General features: G+C 48.4%; 1 protein-coding gene across 1 annotated transcript in view; it reads left to right on the top strand.

Moving 5' to 3' along the window:
- The window catches only part of ANKRD11 (ankyrin repeat domain 11), a 202,379-nt gene that overhangs the window by 15,312 nt on the left and 174,142 nt on the right, over nt 1-12,925 (top strand). Inside the window, exon 2 of the mRNA XM_030204606.1 lies at nt 4,097-4,229. Coding sequence (XP_030060466.1) covers nt 4,097-4,229 — 133 coding nt within the window. The remainder of the gene's footprint in view (nt 1-4,096; nt 4,230-12,925) is intronic.

The raw sequence follows: 12,925 nt of genomic DNA, 5'->3' as shown, positions 1-12,925 counted from the left end.
GGAACGTATATAATGCTTTAGCTGTGCATAATAGAACTCATCGGAGGGCGGCAGGGCGTATTCAGCACAGAGCTCCTGAAACAGCTTTATCTGTCCTTCACGGGTACTTGTAACAAGTATACTATCCCTTTCCATCTGCGGAACACCGAATATAGCCTTCCAGGTGCAAAGGCAGGGTTCCCGCATATTGGCAAGTATGGTGTAACCTTCGAAGAAATCTGTGTAATTTACAGATCCATTTCCAAGTTGCTTTTGCTGATGTCATTATTCCTGTATGCTTCAGTAGGGGGCGGCAATGGTAATCCCATTGTATGCAAATAGCTGCTGAAGTGCGTTTCTGGATATAATTGTAATTCCAATTCTCTATTTGTATGGTTCTGTGTTCTGCAAAACCAGTCAGTGATGTGGCGCATGCCACTAGCTATTGTTAGATATTTCATGTTCAGTAGTCCCAAACCCCCATATTCTACCGGTATACTCAGTGTTGGAACGGAAAGGCGGGGTTTCTTCCCACTCCACAAAAATTTTTGCATTAACCTCATTAATTTCTTTCCCTCCCCCCTCTTTAAGTAAAGCGGGAGAGTTTGAAAAACGTAGAGTCACTTTGTAACTACAGTCATCTTGTACAATGCAATATGCCCCAGAAGAGAGAGTGAAAGGGATCCCCATGCCTGCAATTGTTTTTCAGTGTCTTTTAATAAGCGTTGTATATTTAGCTCGTATAACTGGGACAATTCAGCTGGAATACATACTCCTAAATACTTAATCATGCCCTGCGCCCACTGTAAGGGAAACTGTCCAGGCCAAGATGTTTTGACGTCCGGTAGAATGGGAAGTGCAATGGATTTGTGTAAATTTAATTTAAAGCCAGAAAATTTCCCAAATTGTTCAATTATCTGCAGCAGCCTGCTTAAGCTCTGGGTAGGGTTTTTCAATAGTACCAGCAGATCATCTGCGTAGGCCAACGCCCTGATGTCATGACCTGCCAAGGTGACCCCCTCAAGGTCCTGGGTAGACGCAGTGATCCTCAGCAGTGGCTCCAAGGACAAAACAAAAAGTAGCGGGGAGAGTGGACACCCCTGTCTCGTTCCACGACATATTTGGAACTCTGACTCTCTTGTGCCATTTACAAGAACCCTCGCCGTGGGCTGGCAATATAGAGCACGAACCGCCCGCAGGAACCACCCCACTATGCCCATGCTTTCTAAGGTCTGAAACCAGAAGTCCCACCCGACCCGGTCAAAGGCCTTCTCCGCGTCTAAACTTACTACTAAGGAGGGCCCTTCATCTTGTTTACATGCTGCAATTGCCAGCAAGAGTTTCCTGACGTGTACTGAATTTTGTTCTTTATAATAGTCTGTACCATTTTGCCCCGCACAGATGGTTAGGTTCACCGGTCTATAATTTCTCGGATCACCTCTGGAACCTTTTTAAAAAATCGGCATTACATTGGCCACCCTCTAGTCTTCCGGCGCCATGCTTGAATTACATATTCTAGCCAGCGAGTCACCATCATTATAGTTCAAAGGTAATGGTTATGGTAAGTTGGGAACGAGGAGTGACTTGGTTACTAAGATCACAAAGGGGTGTTTCAGTGTTTTTTATTCGTATTCGCTTGATATCTCTGCCTAATCAATTTGGAGATTTGATCTTACCTAGAGAGATTACAAAAATCTTGACATAAGTTAGATGTAATGGGTTGGGGGGAGGTGGGGGGGGGGTTTGGGATGGAAATTAAACTTGTTAAAAATACTGAACACGTTTCTGTTTGCATTAATGTGTCTTAATTAATTTGTTCAATAAAAATTGTTTACAATTAAAAAGATAAATTATAAGGAGAAGTGGTCTTTGTTATTGTCCTACTTTAGAGATGCTTGATGAGAAGTGTTTCTTTTTTCTTTTCTTCCTCTCCACTCTTTCTCTCTTCTGTCCTTTACATGATTTTTGCAATTTGTTTGCTGTTGTACTGTTACACTGAATTGTCTTCTGTTGTTCTATTTTTAAATTTAATAAAAATACTACGACCTTAAAAAGATAAATTACATATTACTAACAATAGTTCTACAAATTCATTTTTCAATTCTATCAGTACTCTGGGATGAATACCATCAGGTCCAGGCAATTTGTTACTCTTCAATTTGTCAGATTGAGCCATTACATCTTCCAGGTTTATAGAAATTTCATTCAGTTTCTCTGACTCGTCAGCTTTGAATGCTATTTCTGGCACTGGTATCCCTCCAATGCCAGAAATAGCATTCAATTTAATTTCTCTGCTATGGCCTTGTCTTCTCTGAGTGCTCCTCTTACCCCTTGGTCATCCTGGGTCCAACTGATTCTTTTGCTGTCTTCTTGCTTTTAATATACCTAAAATTTTTTTTTTTTACTATGTGTGTTTGCCTCCAATGCAATCTTTTTTTCAAAGTCCCTCTTTGCTTTCATTATCAGAGCTTTGCATTCAACTTGCCATTCTTTATGCTGTTTCTTATTATTTTCAGTTGGATCCTTCTTCCATATTCTTTTAGGATTTTCTTTTAGCTCTAATAGCTTCCTTCACCTCATTTTTTAACTATGCTGGCTGTCGTTTAGCCTTCCTTCCTCCTTTTTTAATACATGGAATATATTTGGCCTGGGCTTCTATTTGTAACTACTTATGTAGTGGAGTACCTTGACAATATGAGTAGTCCATGTGAATATCCTGGGGACTCAAGCAAAATCTCAACTGCTGTATCAATTTGAGTTTATACTCTTGTCTTTTTTTTTTTTTTTTTACCATTACTATGAATCTGACATTCCTTGGGAAGATAGGGTGACCCCTAATGTGTTCACGTGCTGCCTCATCAGTATGTTATGTCTCTGTATTAAAACTGACAACAAATCTAGTAGCTGTGGAATCATCCCCGCCCACATGATACCATTATCTCAGTATTTAATTTCATTCAGTGTCATTGCAACCAATTCACCAGTACTTTCGTACATTCATTGAAGAGCCTAGAACTTCTCCTGTTAAGCTGCTAAGTAGAGCAAAAATGTAAAGGTCACCTGTAAACAAGAAGGGAGTAAAAACAAATGACTGAACCAACTGAGCCACAGGCACAAATATAATTTTTTTAAAAATTGGGGACAAAGGAGATCTCTGTGGAACACCATCTTCAAGTAACTTCAGACTCTTAAACATTCTATCCATTAAGAAGGCTTTGATCCATTCCAATACCTTCTCCCACCTCCCCTAAATGCTTCTTTGTCCATATTTCTTTGTCTACAAGCACCACTAAAAACTCCTGTGTATTAAAATTCGGATGAAAGCCCAACTGTACCTTTCCCAGTTTCTGTGACTCAGTATAACCCCTAAGCTACACAGTAACACAAGATTGTATGATTTTCACTGAGATTTCCAAATTGGAGCTCAGGCAATAATTAGAATTGCTACTGACACTGATGAATTCTCTATTACTATTATTGGCCTTATTAAAGCTTACTTTTGTATTCCTGGAATCTCCCCCACCTCTAATGATTTAAAAATCCATTTAAAAAACTGAAAATTTCTGTCCATTAGACACATCACACTGGGAAGGGGTCCACCAGACTATTCAGGTCCTCATGTCTCTTCTCAAACATCTTTTTTCCACAAACCCCATACCATTTTTTATCATTTTTCTCCGGACTGCTTCAAGTCTTCTTTTGTCCTTAAGATACAGCCTCTAAAATTGAACACAGTACTCCTTGTGGGGCCTCACCAATGAGTTCTATAGAGGTAAACACCTTTCTTTTGCTGATTGTACTTCTCTCTATGCAGCCAAGCATCCTTCTGGCTATGGACCTATTAAGGTCCGTTTCTTCATATTCCCTTTCCCTTTAAACAAAATGGGGATGGGTACACCTTGGAGTGCTTTATATGATGACCTTTATATCTGTCAAAACATTTTAAAACAGTTTGTTACCGTTGATTCCAGATTTTCTATCCTTATCACTATTAGCATAATGGAAGAGGCAGAGGATGGCCTTCTTCATGCTTCAGTGATTCCTCCTGATGTAGAGAAAAAAAATCACAATACTACTGCACACCCTTGGAAATAACACTCCTGTCTGCTTGTTGCAGGATAAAGTATCTGTAAACAAGACTCCCAAGTTGGATCGAAGTGATGGAGGGAAAGAGGTGAAAGAAAAATCTACAAAGAGGAAGTTGCCTTTCAGTGTTGGAACAAATGGCGATCAGAAAGACTCTGATACTGGTAAGACGGAAATGCAAAATGCTATCAGATTCTAGCCTCAGAAATAGGTTTTCTTCATACCTTCACAGTTGTCCGCTTTTTTGGCTACTAGGAGAGTTGACTGATGGGTTGTCAGGATCGGTTCCTGTCAGCAACTTCTAAGAAATTTCTCTGTGAATTGTCCTTTGTCCATGTCATTAGCATGGTGCCGGAATATTCTTGTTTTGTGGTTTGTTTCCTTGATTCTCCCATATTTACTTTGAACTCCTCCTAATTAGTGGACTTTGGGAGCTTTTCCTTGGAATTGTAAAGCATAATTATTAATATTTTTCTTTATGATGTTTCTTTTTTTGGGGCTCCCTTTCTGTACAAGAGTATTACTTGGTTTGTTTTGATAAAAATTGCATAAAATGAAAAGAAATGCGAAACCATTGGAGTCAACCTGAACTGTTAGTTCTGTAGTTACCAGAACAACAGTTTTTATTTCTTAGTTGATCATTTTTTAATGTTTGTGCTGCTTCTGGGAGTTCTTTTAAGCATCAGGCAGCATTACAGCAGCATTTTTGAAGCAGATTTATTTGTAACCTAGACATCCGATGTAAATTCTTTAAAATTTCTCATAGAGTGAATATGGATGAATGCTGAGGGTAGAGACCTGGAGATAGATGGTGATAATTTGAATTACAGTAATTTTGCTTGCTTGCTGACTTATGGAGACACTGGTTATTGATGACGTGCTTAATTTTTTTCAAGTAGGTAGAACTGAACTTTTTAAAAATTTGCTTAGCTAATTCCCCCCATACAAAGCTACACGGCAATGCCGACACAGCCCATCCACTTTGAATGGGCTGTCGCCATTACTGCACTGGCAGCTACCAGCATGGCTTTGTAAAAAAAAAAAAAAAAAAAAAAAAAAAAAGGGGGGGGGGGGGCAGGTAATGCAGTTTTTGTTAAAAAAAAATACTGCTAGTCAACTGTCATTTTACAACAGAGCACCTAGCCTGTGATGGCTCATAGACGCACATGTTCTTATAAAGGTGACAGATGCTTCTGTTTGCCTTTCAAAAATTATTACAGCAGAAGATAGTTCTCCGAGGACAAGCAGGCTGCTTGTTCTCACGACTGGGTGACGTCCGCGGCAGCCCCCACCAACCGGAAAGAAGCTTCGCGGGACGGTCGGCACGCAGGGCACGCCCACCGCGCATGCGCGGCCGTCTTCCCGCCCGTGCGCGACCGCTCCCGCCAGTTCCTTTTTTTCCGCGTCTGGAGAGAGTTGTGCTTTGCCGCTCTCTCTGTTTCAGCCGCCGGAATTTCGATCGCGTTTACGCGGATCGTCGCTTTTCTTTTTCTCTCTTGTTTTTGGTTATCGCCGGTTTCCTTTTCAAAAAAAAAAAAAACCTGAGCATGTGGAGCACGCGCTCCCCTTTTCCCTCGCTTCCAGCGGGGACGCCGCGTTGCGGCCTAGTGGCCGCTCGGTCGTTTCTTTTTTCGAGGTGTGATTCCAGCCACCATTGACGACTTTGACTTTGCCGACGCGATTTTTCCGTCGATGTACTCGAAGGTCCCGAGTGGATTTAAAAAGTGTGGTCGCTGCGGCCGGCCGATCTCGCAGACCGACACCCACGCTTGGTGCCTCCAGTGCCTCGGGCCGGAGCACAATATCAAGTCGTGTTCCCTGTGTCTCGGTCTCCGGAAACGGACTCAGGTTGCGAGGCAAGTTCTGCGGGACCGTCTTTTTGGAACTTGCGCCGGCCCCTCGACGTCGACCTCGACGGCATCGGTATCGACGCCCGGTCCTTCGGTACCGGTATCGATGCCCGAGACATCGGCACCGATGGCATCGACCCCAGGAGAACAGGTCCTGTCGGCCCGCCGGTCCTCCGGTGAGAGTGGAGGTGAGAGGCCGCGTGGGCAGTCGGCCCCGGTCACTCCCTCAGCTCGTGGGCCACGGGACCGAACCCTGTCTGACCCGGTACCTCGAGACCGAGGGGGATCGACCTCCTCCTCCTCCATGCCTTCCGGCGCCGGTGACGGGCATCGCAAGAAGGATAAGAAGCGTCGTCACCGGTCGCCCTCGGTGCATCCGGATATCGGAGAGGAGGCGACGCCGAAGCGTACTCGTCGAGAGGAGAGGTCCCCGTCGGTTGTGGAGGGTACCGACGCGTCGGGGTTCCGGCACCTCGGTGCCGTCTCCTGGCCCCCATCAGCTTCTGGCGCCGACACCCCTACCGGCCCCACCGCCTTTCCCGGCAGCGGGCCTGGACGAGTGCCTCAGAGCCATCCTTCTGGGGATCCTGGAAGGGCTGATGCGCCAGGCTGTGCCGGCGCCGGGGGTGCTTGCGCCCTCGGCGCCGATGTCTGTGGCGCCGGCGAGCTCTAGCCCGGCGCCGGGGCCGTCGACACCGCCGCCGCTTGCGGTGAGTCCACCGCTCGACGACACCGAGACCCTGGTGCCTCGACGTCGAGCCGGGCCCGGTTCAGGACTCAGCTACATGAGCTTATGTCCGATACCGAGGATGAGGACTCGTGGGGGGAAGAGGAGGACCCTAGATATTTCTCCTCAGAGGAGTCTACGGGCCTTCCCTCGGACCCCACACCTTCACCGGAGAGGAAGCTCTCACCTCCCGAGAGTCTCTCCTTTGCCTCCTTTGTGCGGGATATGTCTATTAGCATTCCCTTCCCCGTGGTCTCTGTGGAAGAGCCGAGGGCCGAGATGCTCGAGGTCCTCGACTATCCATCACCACCTAGAGAGTCCTCCACGGTGCCGCTGCACAATGTCCTCAAAGAGACACTGCTTCGGAACTGGGTGCGACCGTTAACTAACCCCACCATTCCCAAGAAAGCAGAGTCCCAATACAGGATCCACTCCGACCCAGAGTTAATGCGGCCCCAATTGCCCCATGACTCGGCGGTCGTGGATTCTGCTCTCAAGAGGGCACGGAGTTCGAGGGATACCGCCTCGGCGCCCCCGGGGCGGGAGTCTCGCACTCTGGACTCGTTTGGGAGGAAGGCCTACCAATCCTCCATGCTCGTGACCCGCATCCAGTCATACCTGCTCTATATGAGCATTCACATGCGGACCTATGTGCAACAACTGGCGGACCTGGTCGAGAAGCTCCCGCCGGAGCAGTCCAGGCCTTATCAGGAGGTGGTCAGGCAGCTGAAGGCGTGCAGAAAGTTCCTGTCCAGGGGTATCTATGACACCTGTGACGTGGCATCTCGTGCTGCGGCCCAAGGTATAGTGATGCGCAGGCTCTCATGGCTGCGTGCCTCTGACCTGGACAACCGCACCCAGCAGAGACTGGCCGACGTCCCTTGCCGGGGGGATAACATTTTCGGTGAGAAGGTCGAGCAGATGGTGGACCAACTGCATCAGCGGGAAACCGCCCTCGACAAACTCTCCCACCGGGCGCCTTCAGCATCCACCTCCACAGGTGGACGTTTTTCCCGGGCCCGGCAGGCTGCACCCTATTCTTTTGCAAAGCGTAGGTACAACCAGCCGGCCCGAAGGCCTCGTCAGGCACAGGGACAGCCCCAGCGCGCTCGTTCCCGTCAACAGCGTGCGCCTAAGCAGCCCCCTGCGCCTCCACAGCAAAAGCCAGGGACGGGCTTTTGACTGGATCCACGGGAACATAGCCGCCCTCAAAGTGTCCGTACCGGACGATCTGCCGGTCGGGGGGAGGTTAAAATTTTTTCACCAAAGGTGGCCTCTCATAACCTCCGACCAGTGGGTTCTCCAAATAGTGCGGTGCGGATACGCCCTGAATTTGGCCTCCCTGCCGCCAAATTGTCCTCCGGGAGCTCAATCCTTCAGCTCCCATCACAAGCAGGTACTTGCAGAGGAACTCTCCGCCCTTCTCAGCGCCAATGCGGTCGAGCCCGTACCACCCGGGCAGGAAGGGCAGGGATTCTATTCCAGGTACTTCCTTGTGGAAAAGAAAACAGGGGGGATGCGTCCCATCCTAGACCTGAGAGGCCTGAACAAATTCCTGGTCAAAGAAAAGTTCAGGATGCTTTCCTTGGGCACCCTTCTGCCAATGATTCAGAAAAACGATTGGCTATGTTCCCTGGATTTAAAGGATGCATATACTCACATCCCGATACTGCCAGCTCACAGACAGTATCTCAGATTCCGCCTGGGCGCACGGCACTTTCAGTATTGTGTGCTGCCCTTTGGGCTCGCCTCCGCCCCACGAGTGTTTACAAAGTGCCTCGTGGTGGTGGCGGCGTACCTACGCAGGCTGGGAGTGCACGTGTTCCCATATCTCGACGATTGGCTGGTCAAGAACACCTCGGAGGCAGGAGCCCTCCGGTCCATGCAGTGCACTATTCAACTCCTGGAGCTGCTGGGGTTTGTGATAAATTACCCAAAGTCCCATCTCCAGCCAACCCAGTCTCTGGAATTCATAGGAGCTCTGCTGAATACCCAGACGGCTCAGGCCTTCCTTCCCGAAGCGAGGGCCAACAACCTCCTGTCTCTCGCTTCGCAGGCCAGAGCGTCTCAGCAGGTCACAGCTCGGCAGATGTTGAGACTTCTGGGTCATATGGCCTCCACAGTTCATGTGACTCCCATGGCTCGTCTTCACATGAGATCTGCTCAATGGACCCTAGCTTCCCAGTGGTTCCAAGCCACCGGGAATCTAGAAGATGTCATCCGCCTCTCCACCAGTTGCCGCACTTCACTGCTCTGGTGGACCATCCGGACCAATTTGACTCTGGGACGTCCATTCCAAATTCCGCAGCCCACGAAGGTGCTGACGACGGATGCATCTCGCCTGGGTTGGGGAGCTCATGTCGATGGGCTTCACACCCAGGGTCTGTGGTCCCTCCAGGAAAAGGATCTGCAGATCAACCTCCTGGAGCTCCGAGCGATCTGGAACGCGCTGAAGGCTTTCAGAGATCGGCTGTCCTGCCAAATTATCCAAATTCGGACAGACAATCAGGTTGCAATGTATTACGTCAACAAGCAGGGGGGCACCGGATCTCGCCCCCTGTGTCAGGAAGCCGTCGGGCTGTGGCGCTGGGCGTGCCAGTTTGGCATGCTCCTCCAAGCCACATACCTGGCAGACGTAAACAACAGTCTGGCCGACAGACTGAGCAGAGTCATGCAACCGCACGAGTGGTCGCTCCATTCCAGAGTGGTACGCAAGATCTTCCGAGAGTGGGGCACCCCCTCGGTGGACCTTTTCGCCTCTCAGACCAACCACAAGCTGCCTCTGTTCTGTTCCAGACTTCAGACACACGGCAGGCTAGCGTCGGACGCCTTTCTCCTCCATTGGGGGACCGGCCTCCTGTATGCTTATCCTCCCATACCTTTGGTGGGGAAGACCTTACTGAAGCTCAAGCACGACCGCGGCACCATGATTCTGATAGCGCCCTTTTGACCCCGTCAGATCTGGTTCCCTCTTCTTCTGGAGTTGTCCTCAGAAGAACCGTGGAGATTGGATTGTTTTCCGACTCTCATTTCGCAGAACGACGGAGCGTTACTGCACCCCAACCTTCAGTCTCTGGCTCTCACGGCCTGGATGTTGAGGGCGTAGACTTCGCTGCGTTGGGTCTGTCGGAGGGTGTCTCCCGGGTCCTGCTTGCCTCTAGGAAGGATTCCACTAAAAAGAGTTACTTTTTCAAGTGGAGGAGGTTTGTCGTTTGGTGTGAGAGCAAGGCCCTAGAACCTCGTTCTTGCCCTGCACAGAGCCTGCTTGAATACCTTCTACACTTATCAGAGTCTGGCCTCAAGACCAACTCAGTAAGGAATCACCTTAGTGCGATTAGTGCTTACCATTATCGTGTGGAAGGTAAAGCCATCTCTGGAGAGCCTTTAGTCGTTCGATTCATGAGAGGCTTGCTTTTGTCAAAGCCCCCTATCAAGCCTCCTACAGTGTCATGGGATCTCAACGTCGTCCTCACCCAGCTGATGAAACCTCCTTTTGAGCCACTGAATACCTGCCATCTGAAGTACTTGACCTGGAAGGTCATTTTCTTGGTGGCAGTTACTTCAGCTCGTAGGGTCAGTGAGCTTCAAGCCCTAGTAGCTCATGCTCCATATACCAAATTTCATCACAACAGAGTAGTGCTCCCACCCAAAGTTCCTGCCGAAGGTGGTGTCGGAGTTCCATCTTAACCAGTCAATTGTCTTGCCAACATTCTTCCCCAGGCCGCATACCCGCCCTGCTGAACGTCAGTTGCACACATTGGACTGCAAGAGAGCATTGGCCTTCTACTTGGAGCGGACACAGCCCCACAGACAGTCCGCCCAATTGTTTGTTTCTTTCGACCCTAACAGGCTAGGGGTCGCTGTCGGGAAACGCACCATCTCCAATTGGCTAGCAGATTGCATTTCCTTCACTTACGCCCAGGCTGGGCTGGCTCTTGAGGGTCATGTCACGGCTCATAGTGTTAGAGCCATGGCAGCGTCAGTGGCCCACCTGAAGTCAGCCACTATTGAAGAAATTTGCAAAGCTGCGACGTGGTCATCTGTCCACACATTCACATCTCATTACTGCCTCCAGCAGGATACCCGACGCGACAGTCGGTTCGGGCAGTCGGTGCTGCAGAATCTGTTTGGGGTGTAAATCCAACTCCACCCTCCAGGACCCGAATTTATTCTGGTCAGGCTGCACTCTCAGTTAGTTGTTCTTCGTAGGTCAATTTCTGTTATACCCTCGCCGTTGCGAGGTTCAATTGACCTGGGTTCTTGTTTTGAGTGAGCCTGAGAGCTAGGGATACCCCAGTCATGAGAACAAGCAGCCTGCTTGTCCTCGGAGAAAGTGAATGATACATACCTGTAGCAGGTGTTCTCCGAGGACAGCAGGCTGATTGTTCTCACCTACCCTCCCTCCTCCCCTTTGGAGTTGTGTGTTTCATCGTTTGCTAGTCATTCAACTGGCGGGAGCGGTCGCGCACGGGCGGGAAGACGGCCGCGCATGCGCGGTGGGCGTGCCCTGCGTGCCGACCGTCCCGCGAAGCTTCTTTCCGGTTGGTGGGGGCTGCCGCGGACGTCACCCAGTCGTGAGAACAATCAGCCTGCTGTCCTCGGAGAACACCTGCTACAGGTATGTATCATTCACTGTATCTACATTTGCGTTTGGTCTAAGGCACTGCAGATGGCCCACCTAAGTGTGTGCACATACACATGTATTTTATAAACATATGTACATATCTTGCAAATTCTCCTCAGCTCTACCCATATACAACCACTAGGAATATATTCATATTTGGCACATGAAAGAATACACACTGCTGTTGTGTGTATACCCTCAGGCAATTTTATAGGTACCTATTTCTGTACATAAAATACCATTTATTCACAAAATAGACATATTACTATATCTAGAAGGCAATCAAACTATTTTTGGTTTTTTTTGCTCCTGTCTGCCAGCTCCAATTTCAAAATGGCCACTGTGTGACCTCCCATGGCAATCTTACAAGCCTGCCATTGGATGTCGCAGCAAACATTTTGACTGCAGATATAGCATGGGCAAGTGTGAAAAAAATGGTTTTGTTCACCCTTTACAGATAGTATAAGCCTGCCCCAACTAGCCACTAGACAACCAGGGTGGTACAATAGGTCCGGGGGGAGGGAAGAGGATGTAGGAGCTCTGTAGGTTTGGAGGGTGGGGGAGGAGGAGACCACAAGACATAGCACAAGAAGTTTCAGCCAAAATCAAAACAAGTCTGAATGCGGGATTTTGAACCAGGGAAGGAGTATTCTTGTGGGGCTGTACTACCGTCTTCTGAGACAGAATAAACACACAGATGATGAAATGTTTACAGAGATTAGGAAAACTGACAAATTAGAGAACTCTATAATAATGGGTGATTTCAGTTACTGATATATGTAAAGGAAGTCTTTTTTTTTTTTTTTTTCTCCACATATTTTCATGAATAGAAGTGACTTTACACCTCCAATACATGGTTTATTGAGTAGAATTTTGCTGTGAGAATAGTTGATTTCAGTTACTCCAATATTGACTGGATACATGTTACATCATAGAGTGCCAGGGAGATACAATTTCTAGATGTAATAAACAACAACAACAACAATCATTTCTAAAGCGCTACTAGGGTTGCGCAGCGCTGTACAATTCAAACATAGAAGGACAGTCCCTGCTCAAAGAGCTTACAATCTAAAAGACAAGAGAACAAACTAAGGACAAGTGAACAATCTAGAGGACGAGTGAACAGTTAATCTGATAGGGTGGTTAGATTGGGGTATTTTATATTTCTCGAGCGGTTAGGCGCCGAAGGCAGCATTGAAGAGGTGAGTTTTAAGCAGAGATTTGAAGATGGGTAGGGAGGGGGCCTGGCGTATGGGTAAAGGAAGATTATTCCAGGCATAGGGTGAGGCAAGGCAGAATGAGCGGAGCCTGGAGTTGGCAGTAGTGGAGAAGGATACTGAGAGAAGGGCTTTGTCCTGTGAGCGGAGGTTGCGGGCGGGAACATAGGGGGAGATGAGGGTGGAGAGGTAGTGAGGAGCCGCGGCCTGAGTGCATTTGTAGGTAAGGAGGAGGAGCTTGAATTGTATGCGATATCTGATCGGAAGCCAATGAAGTGATTTGAGGAGAGGGGTGGTGTGAGTATAACGGTTTGGGCGGAATATAAGACGTGCAGCAGCGTTCTAAACGGATTGAAGGGGGGATAGATGGCAGAGTGGGAGGCCGGTGAGGAGTAAGTTGCAGTAATCGAGGCGAGAGGTAATGAGAGCGTGGACGAGAGTT

This window comes from Microcaecilia unicolor, chromosome 5 (assembly GCF_901765095.1).
Source record: "Microcaecilia unicolor chromosome 5, aMicUni1.1, whole genome shotgun sequence".
Lineage (NCBI taxonomy): Eukaryota > Metazoa > Chordata > Amphibia > Gymnophiona > Siphonopidae > Microcaecilia > Microcaecilia unicolor.
Note: the sequence above shows the minus strand (reverse complement) of the source record. Positions and strands in the feature narration are given on the sequence as shown.